This window comes from Musca vetustissima, unplaced genomic scaffold, assembly GCF_032173495.1.
Source record: "Musca vetustissima isolate MV318-11 ecotype Yass unplaced genomic scaffold, APGP_CSIRO_Mvet_v1 utg15158, whole genome shotgun sequence".
In the NCBI taxonomy this organism is placed as follows: Eukaryota; Metazoa; Arthropoda; class Insecta; order Diptera; family Muscidae; genus Musca; species Musca vetustissima.
In genome coordinates, this window is record NW_026887821.1 from 129,653 (window position 1) to 139,372 (window position 9,720).

The 9,720-nt window shown below is 34.6% G+C and overlaps 1 protein-coding gene across 1 annotated transcript; it reads right to left on the minus strand.

The window, feature by feature from the left end:
* Positions 1 to 3,179: 3,179 nt before the first annotated feature.
* Positions 3,180 to 7,087, minus strand: LOC133335547 (mucin-2). Its single transcript, XM_061543858.1, has 3 exons — positions 7,081 to 7,087; positions 6,637 to 7,016; positions 3,180 to 3,485 (listed from the first exon to the last, which is right to left on the minus strand). The coding sequence occupies exons 1-3, from the start codon at positions 7,085 to 7,087 to the stop codon at positions 3,180 to 3,182; spliced, it is 693 nt and encodes a 230-aa protein (XP_061399842.1).
* Positions 7,088 to 9,720: the final 2,633 nt, after the last annotated feature.

The window sequence follows — 9,720 nt, forward strand, 5'->3', positions numbered from 1 at the left end:
AAACATCTCAAATTATGTTCGATATATGATCTCTTTTTGGTATAGCCTCCATCGGGTTATTGGATGGTAAAAATATATTTAAAGAATATGTTCTTGAAATTTATTGGTCCATGTTATGAGAAAGGTCCTGCTTAATTTTCAGTATTTTGAAAATCCTGGCTCAAATTTTTAACCTGAGTGTGTATTTGTAATATAATTTTTTAGAGTATGGATACATGAACAACAACAAACATTTACAAGTCCCGACAGATAAAAAAGCATTAAAATGCACACCACACCAATGTTGGTAATATTTACATACCAACAGCCTTTATACATTATTAGCTAGTTTTAAATGTTATGGCACGTTTACAGGTGATAAATATTATCACAAATTTAGTTACATGCTGAGTTACGACCTAATTTGTAACTTCAATAACCTCACAATTTACATATCAAAACTGTTCTAAAACAGCTAACATTTCAGTTGCTGAAAATTTAGTTTACCAAAATAATTGTTTTTGAGAAATGCTTTTGCCATACATTACAAAATTAATTAAATTAAAATTTTTTATTCTTTTCAACTTACCTTACATTACCCGTTGGATCCAAATAGGTACTAGCGTAAATACCACTCAAACCATCCAATTGACATTCATAGGAAATCGATATAACATAAGGCATTTGTGTGTGCAACAATTCTTCCAACTCGATGAAAAGCATTTCACGTTCCTCGGACAAATAGAAGTCCTTAATGCGAATACGCATACGACCCATCATATTAAGGATGCTGATACCATCGATTACCAAATCGCGAGCATGCAAAACAATTAAATTCGTTTCAACATCGATTTCAATTTGTATCGATACGGTGCCGGTGCATGTTTTCGCCTTTAAATCGGGATGAAGGTATATCTTATATTTGATGGGGCGTATTTCACGGGGCAGACGATAAATGACCTGGAAATTAAAAAAAGAATTAATTATATAATACTACATTATAAAGTTAAAGTTTGTATAAAATTACAAACACCACAAGGAAACGATATGCGTGTTATCGTTTCCTTGTAGTTTTTGTATTTTCGATAACATATAACACGACGAATGGCTCAACGCGAGCATTCTGCTTAGCTTAGTATTACTCCGATGAAAACTAAATACACAGACATTGTAGTGCTCAGTCCGTCATCAACGCTATGAAAAGAAGTGATAATCGAGGCAATTTAAGTTTTGATCAAATAAAATTGTCTAGCCAAAGACAAGACAATCGAGGCACACTCATTGTTAAGGGTAAAGTAGCGCTGCATAAGTGCATGAAAAGTTATGATGTAAGTTATATTTAAGGCGTTTAACCTATAATAAATGTAAGATTTGAATCAATAAAACGGTCGTAGGCTAAAAAAGGTAAAGGTAAATATAATCGAGGCAATCTTCTGTTGATTATTGCTGAACTAGTGGGGTTGCAAAACAAGCCTTTGGCTGTGAACGACCCAGATCCCGCTAAACCTATCCCAGCTTCAAACACGTCGTCACACAATACCAGTAATATTTCCGCATGGTATATAATATGGTCTGTTCCCGTATTACAAGAATTTACTATTTTTTACAACGATAACTCTTTTTTCCTTAATGATATCGAAGAAAATAGTAAAATCTAGTACATTCTTGCAGTACGGGAACAGACCAATACTTGAATTCTCTCCCCACAAAAATATATGTAGAGTATTCCCTAAGGTATACATATTCACTAATCCATGTATCACCGATGTGTATTGATTTATAATCGCATTTTTCATGTTCAATCCAGATAGTCTAAAACAATTTATCTATCATAGTAGACCCCCTCTATCCAGGTGGTCTGCAAGGTTAAACACACATAAACTTCTGTTTTGCATTTATTGCTTTGATAATTAGTCATTGCCGAAACTATTTGAAACCAATAAAATAATAACAAATTTATCTTCGCGATAAGGGGCTTTTAGAATAATGAAGAAGTAAATAAATTTCAGTCGGTGTTCTCGACAGATGTCTAGTGTCGAGGTGGAGTATTTTTTATTACATTTTTCGAAATTATGAATTCAGGAGAAATATTAATCGCTTTATATGAGTACGAATTTTCAAAACTTCCCACATATCCCAATCATAATTCCAAATTTCAGGATTCCAGCGTTATCGGTTCACCTAATTACAAACTGTATCATATTTAGTACCCATAAGTACAAATTACCAAAACTACATCAATACCCCAGTATTGATGTATTGTATAAAATTTAGTACCACTTAGTACAAATTTCCATCACTACCAAAATCGACAATCGAAATCTTATTTCATACTTTCAGGAAATAAGATTTCTATTTTCGATTGTCGATGTTGATAGTGATGGAAATTGAATTCTTGATCTATCAAAATGTACCAAATTTAGTACCATTTAGTATATGTAAGTACGAATTTCCAAAACTACTAATATATGTGCCTCAATTCTACACTCCAAAAGTAATATGAATTCCAAATATAGGGTCTCCAGCTCTGTCGGTTCAACTAAATCAAAATTGTATCTAATTTAGTACCATTTAGAAATTTTCGTACACATAAGTACAAATTTCCAAAACTATCTTCACAAAACAATTCTACACTTTGATGGTAAAATTTCTGGATTCCAGCTAGGTGAAATATCGACCCCTCCGAACTATAGTATGCTAAGTCTGAAAAGTGAGTTTTTCAGTAGAAGCTTTCAAAGTATGGAAGTTTCTTTATTGGATTGGCCGATGATTACCAAAATTTCAGTGAATTTAAATTAAGGACCGTAGTATCTAAAAACGTAAAGAACTTTAAAACATGCTAAGTCGACTTAGCATACTATGGTTCGGAGGCGTCGATATGTCACAAGCTTTCGATTTAGACTTCAATTTCATGTAAATGGCGTATAAAACACCCCTCGTTTTTTCAGTTCAAATTAAAAAAAATCTGTAAAAAAACAGTCCACATTTTTCTAAACTTCTGCTTATTTTGAATAAATTTATTTAAATCGATTTCTGTTTTACCCATAAATAACATATACATTTTTCGGAGTACCTCTTTTATATATCCGAAGTGGTGGTCCCCTCCCGACGTTGATCCTTTCCTTACTGTGTTTAAAATTAATTTATATAACAATAAATGAATTGCTTCAAATTTTAAGTAACTTCCCCTTTATTTAAATTCAAGGTAAAATTGGTGGTGGTGGGGCTGTTCCCTGTGGTGGTGAGGATGAGGAGGGCAAAGTTGTTTGTATTGGTGGTATGGGTACTGAAAATGTTGTAGTTGTTGCTGCTTCTGTTACAGCAGCAGTAGTCGTTGTTGTTGTCGTTGTCATGCTTTGTATGTATGATTCCATAACGTCAAGTTTTACACGGGCCTCCTTCAAATCATGCGACAAATCGGAATTTTCAACGGCCAAAACTACCACAGTCACGAAAAGAGCAGTGCACAATAGACCAAAGAATATGGCAGCATGGCGGGCTCTACACTTTTCTAAGAGAACCAAAATTTGTAAATTTGATATCAATTTCTGTAGGAAATCCTTCATCGCTTACCCTTAATTGTCTTCAAAGTCCCGTGCATATTAATTTTGGTCTTATTTTACCTGCGCTTTGTTTTTCGTGGAACTTTTCGAATACTACTAAACTTTATTGAATATTTAACAAACTTTTGGTCAAATTTCTTTTGGTGATCAACACAATTTGTTGGGTTTATTGGGGGATATAAAACTTAACGAATATTTCTCTATTTGATCGTTAACTGATATCTCAAGATAATAAGTTTTTTGTTTTGGTAATTTTTTCGATAATAATTCCGAATACCTCTCAAGCAACAATATCTTGGAATTTTGCAAGTAAGATAAGACCGACCGTCCGAAAGACCTTAGCTGTAATTAACTACAAGAAGCCGCTTCTCGATAGTCGTACGATCAAATGTTTTTTTTATTTTATATATCGCACTTAAATATCGTAAACGAAATTCCATTCAAGTGACCATTTTATTGGAGGACAGTGTTTGTGTTGCTGATATCAGAACCATAAAAGTTATGTTGAGTGCGTAGCTAGATTTCTTAGCAATTGAATCTGTTTGTTATTTTGGTCATTTTATGGTCAATCTGAGGAAATGTTTTATATTTTCTTGTTTTTTTTTTAATCTTTGGTTCCGATAAAAATTATATTACAGCTATTAAGTTTTATCGATTTGTGTTGTACGATATTGAGCTATGTTATCGGTTAAATTGCGAGCCTTTTGGCAGTTTTTTGGATATAAAATTCGTAATATTGGAAAGTTAAGATATTGAGATAATAAACTCTATAAAGGACATATAAGTTATAACAAATAAGTATACATAAGACATGACATGAATTTCAAAGAAATCGGTCAAATCGGGGTATTTTTAGATATAACCCCCATATATGGTGCATAGAACTACCTACATTTTGCATAGTACAGATAATAGAGTAAATAATGGCGTGTCCCATTTTTTTAATTCGTTCAGAATTGTATATATACTTCCCATATTTGTCATAAATGGCGCCCGACGTCTACGTCTATACAATTGATACGAACATTTTTATTGCAAATCAGATTCAGATTTAAAGATAGTTCCCATATATATTCTCATCCGATTTCATGGTACTCCGAAGAAACAATTCAAATTGATCCGAACTAATTTCTCATAGATTTTCGAAACGCCTTGTTCAATAATTAATTTGTTCAAATATAATAAAAGTTGTTTAGATTTACATATAGCTTACATATACAATTCGTTATATTTAGTGTAAATGGCGCCCGATGTCTACGCCTATCAGGAATAAATTCAGCTGATTTTAAACATTTGCAAATATGTTCTGGGTCCATGTTATCAATTTACCAATTTCGACATCATCACCAAAGTATAGATTGTACAAATCATAGTTCATTTGACGGCAATATTCAACGTCAACCCAGATCGACCCATAGATCTTTCGGAGAATTTTTCTCCCAAACACTCCAAGAGCTGCCTCATCTGCAAGTACCCATGTACCCTGATCCATGCACCAGCACGGGTAGTATCAGCGTCTTGTAGAGTCGCTGGTCGTCTGTGTTGCTTACTTAGACCATAGTAGCATCTGTTGGGCAACACTATACTTCTCCGAATTTCAAAACTGATATCATTAGTTTTATTCATGGCGGTACCAAGTTACATAAATTCTTTGAATACCTCGAAGCTGTAGCTCTCAAGTTCCACAGATGGTCCGAATCTACTGGACGTCTTCCGCGTTGATACCATCAGCTTGGTCTTCTCGCCATTTACTGCCTGTCCCACTTTGGCAGATGCTACCGTTCGCAATGTTCTGCCCATTATGTCGATGTCATCGGCATAGGCGATGGTGCCCCTCTTATGATCTTTTCAAGCAGAATTTTAAAAAATCACACGACAAACTGTCACCTTGTCTGAATCCTCGTTCGTTATTCCGAAAGTGAAAATCTGGTCAATGTTGGATTTACCAGGCCTGAAGCCGCATTGGAATGGTCCAATAATGTCATTGACCATTGGCTTCAGTCGTTCACACAGTACGCTGGATAGCACTTTATATGCGATAAGATGGATACTTATATAGTTATATAGGATACTTCTATAGTTGGCACATATAGTCTTGTTTCTTTTTTTGTGCACGGGACACATGATGCTGAGGTTCCAATCATTGGGCATGCATTCCTTTAGCCAAGTTGTACTAATCTGCTGGTGCATGCTCCTGACCAGCATCTGACCAACTGTCTTGAATAGTTCGGCTGGTAATCCATCGGCACCTGCTGTTTTATTATTTTTCATCCGATTAATTGTTATTCTGACCTCAACTTGGCTAGGTGGTATACAATCTATAACGGCATATCTCTTTGATACCAGAAGTTTTGCAAATTGCTCACTCCAGATCCTAAACACGTCAATAATCCTAGTCAATGCAAGAGCTAGACATGTACTCTAATGCTCTAATGCCGCTGGAATTTTTGGTTTCGAACGCTTCGGTGATAGGAAATTATGCCCGCCGTCGAATTTCAGTGATTATATGCCGATGGGTCCAGGCTTTGACTTCTAGCGTAGAAGTAAACTGGTTCTCGAATATTTGTAAAATATTCATCCGAATCCCTCTTACATTCTAATAACCACCTTCGGCATCAACACTGAGGACAACACAAAAATAGGCATCACCCAGGCGCCACCCAGAGGCAAATAGAAACACTGAAATAAGCAAGGGCACAAAAACTTCGAAGAGTTGTTGTTTCTAGGCAACTATAGATGACAGTTTCGTTACCTATAACAGGCTACAGTCTATCATCTTCTTAACTGGCTGCAATTTGAACATTTTTGGCTAAACATTCATATTTTGACATAGCCCGATATTTTCGGATTTTTATGGTCCTAGACGTATTTTCCAATAAAATATTTCCGATTTTCAGAGGATGAGGATGATTCAATAGTTCAAAATTCTAGCCGTATTTAATTTATTTAGAGGATAACAAATATCCTGCGTGACATTTTTGAATACAGGATATTGTACCTCAGGGTAGATAGTGTAAAAAGTTCAGTCTTATCGAACTTAGATATTTTTGTTTCAATTCACTTCAACATAATAACTATCAACTTATGTACTCACCTCTTCGGGATTTGGTAGACCTGTTGGTAGCGTGGGGAATGTTGGAACACCTGAAGGTGCTGTTGGCCATGATGGTAATGTTGGAATACCCTCCGTCGAACTACTGCCACCGGGTGATGAACCTGATGGTGTTGTTTCCGTTGATGCAGTCGTTGGCGATGATGGTGATGATGATGGCGTTGTTTCCGATGATGTTGGCAGTGAAGGAGTGGGTGGTGTATAAGTCGGTGTTAATGTAGAAATCGTATCCAGCTTATCCAAGGCATCCTGTAAGTCATCCTCCAGATTAGCCTTCTCGACGGCCAAGACAATTGTGGACACACAGAATGCCGTTGTGGCCAGACCAAAGAAAATGGCCACATGTTTTGCTGTTATCATCGCTAAATTGGAAATAATTAAATTTATTATTTCCCATATCCTTTTGCAGATTTCAAGGGAACTTACACAACATTGTCGTTTTTAGTTAGTTAAATAGATTATTAAATGGTAGCAGGGAAATTTAATTTATTTTCCCCGATATCGCTTGCATTTAACTTCACCACTGCTGCATACACTCAATTCAACCGAAAATCGTAGACTGTCAATCGTCGACAATCTGACTTAACAGCTAAACTTGATTTCTTTGCTCTGTCCACCAGCAATGTCGTTGATTTTCAATATCACAAGTCTCCACAATTTTTTTCATATTTTATCATTTTCCAGATAGGATATTATCGATAGAAGTTTATCGTTTCGGACTCGGTCGGTGTGATTAGTTTATTGTCTGCAATTTATGGGACGCGAGACGATCACAATCGCCTAAAAACATTATAATGATGATTGTTTACTCTATTTTTTGTTTGTTTCTCTAGGATTGTAAAACATCCGAGGTAATTTCGTATCGATTGCCGTCATAAAGCCACCAAATTGCAACAGAACTTTGTGACATTTAAAGCTGGTACGTGGATGGTAGGGTATAACGATAAAAATAAATATGGGTTAGTATTTATTTTAAATGACCGTTTGAATATTAATGATATAATATTGTATTTTTTATTGCAATGTCATGCTTTTTTTTAGATAAATTATTTTTTTTATAGATTTCAAAAAGATTACATATTCAAAAATTTTGTTTCTCGGTGTAAACTTAAATAACGTTCTTTCAGATAAATATCAGGTAAAGACCCCCTCCGGATGGGGTTTTCTCTAATTTCCACACTTAATGCCATCAATCGTACTTACACGGAAATTAAAAATTTCCGATTTTATTTTATTAAACATATTTTGTAGCTATAGAACTTTTGAAGACCAGTTCAACGCCCAAAAATCTATAGAATGACACATCCCCTTGTCCATACTATTCATCAACTTCAAGAAAGCCATCTACACCAACAGACGAGCGGCCATATAGGAAGCATTGAGCAAAAAGGAAGTATCCCAGAAAGTAATTCAAATATAAGAACTCTCAGTCATCCTTAACGGAAACATAGGCCAACCGCTTCTAACCAACGCTGGAGTAAAGCAAGGATACATTTTGTCACCCCTACTGTTCAAAATTGTACTAAGATATCGAACATTCAGTCAGAATTAGAAGATTATATTGGCTCGTAATGTTGGACCAGATATTAAAATCAAGGCCGTGAGAATTAACCACACACCAGTATAGAAAATATTATATTAAAACGCCTATCAATTGAATATGTCGATAGCTTTTGTTACCCCCTCACAAATTAAATCTGAGTCATGAATTAAATCCGATGAAGTACCCTAAAAGTTTCCCTTATTTATTAAAACAATTCAAGCGCTTTTTTGAAAACTCTTTTAAAAGTAAATTTTGAGCATTTTTCAGCTATTCAAAGCTTAAAATAAGATAATCCCCTACTAATTCTGGCATTAAGTATTTCTATAACTGTTAAGAAATAAGTTAAACCATTCACCAACTTTATGTTAAAAATTTGGAATACTGTGTCTAGTCTAAAGGTGGACCAGTCGAACATACAGGTTTCTCGATAAATAACTCATTATGTTCCACTTATAGTTCCTTTTTGCCAGCATGGATTTATAGAATGCAACCCATTTTCGTTTATCTTCGATCTCACGTACGAAGGTGATTAATGCTTATAGTATTTTTTTTTAATAAATATAACTAATCCACTTCATGCTTTGTGTAAAAGTTACATTAATCTTTACAACATGTTTATCGTTTTAGACTTTGTCTATACAATAAAGAATTTCATTATTCGTCTAGAACTTCAATAGTATTTGTTTCCTGGAATATAATATCTTCGTTTTCCCTGCTATCTTGTGAGCACTTATGTATATGTGTGTATGTATTAAACATTTTACTGGATAATTTTATGTTTGTAGCCAATAATTCCCTTCATTGCAGTGGTATCGGTGTTTTACAAATTAGAGGTACTTAGGGTAATGTGGACTAAAATTTTTTTTTGATTTTTTTTTATAAATTTCTATTCATTTCAAGTTTGCATAACAATGAATGCAGAAATATAACCAAAGCAGCTGTAATTTCGGAAACACATCGGAAATCAAACATTTCAACGGGTTACGCAATAGCAGATGCCTGGCTCTCGTTTGAACTAGGGTTCTTAACATCACACAGAAATTAATAAACTGCCGAACCTATGAAAATTTTTTGGAAAATCACATATTTTCGATCAATTAGGAATATCTTCACCGCTATTTATAGCGTAGGTACATGCTTGGTATAGCTCCCATAAAAAGTTCAGAACAATTTGAGCCATTTGCATGCTAGAGGGTGTAAAATATTCGACCCGTTCGAACATGACGAATTTATGTACTTGTTTTATTTTCAATTTAATTTTAATATTGACTACCATATGCCACAAACTACCACTTACCTACACCCTAACAATGATCATAGCTCCAAATGTCAGGATTCCAGCTCTACCGGTCCACATAAAATTCAAATTGTACCAAATTTAGTACACATATTTAAGAATTTTTAAAAACTACCTACATCATACAACCAATGAAAATCTTATTTCCCGATTTCAAGATTCCAGCTCTATCGGTTCACCCAAATCAGCATTTGGTACCATTTAGTACAAATTAGTACGAATAATC

What these genes read in the sequence shown, in the direction of transcription:
- LOC133335547 (XM_061543858.1), bottom strand. An exon ending in GTCTACCAAATCCCGAAGAG is followed by an intron (nt 3,486 to 6,636) that starts GTGAGTACATAA and finishes CTCTTAGAAAAG; the next exon opens with TGTAGAGCCCGCCATGCTGC.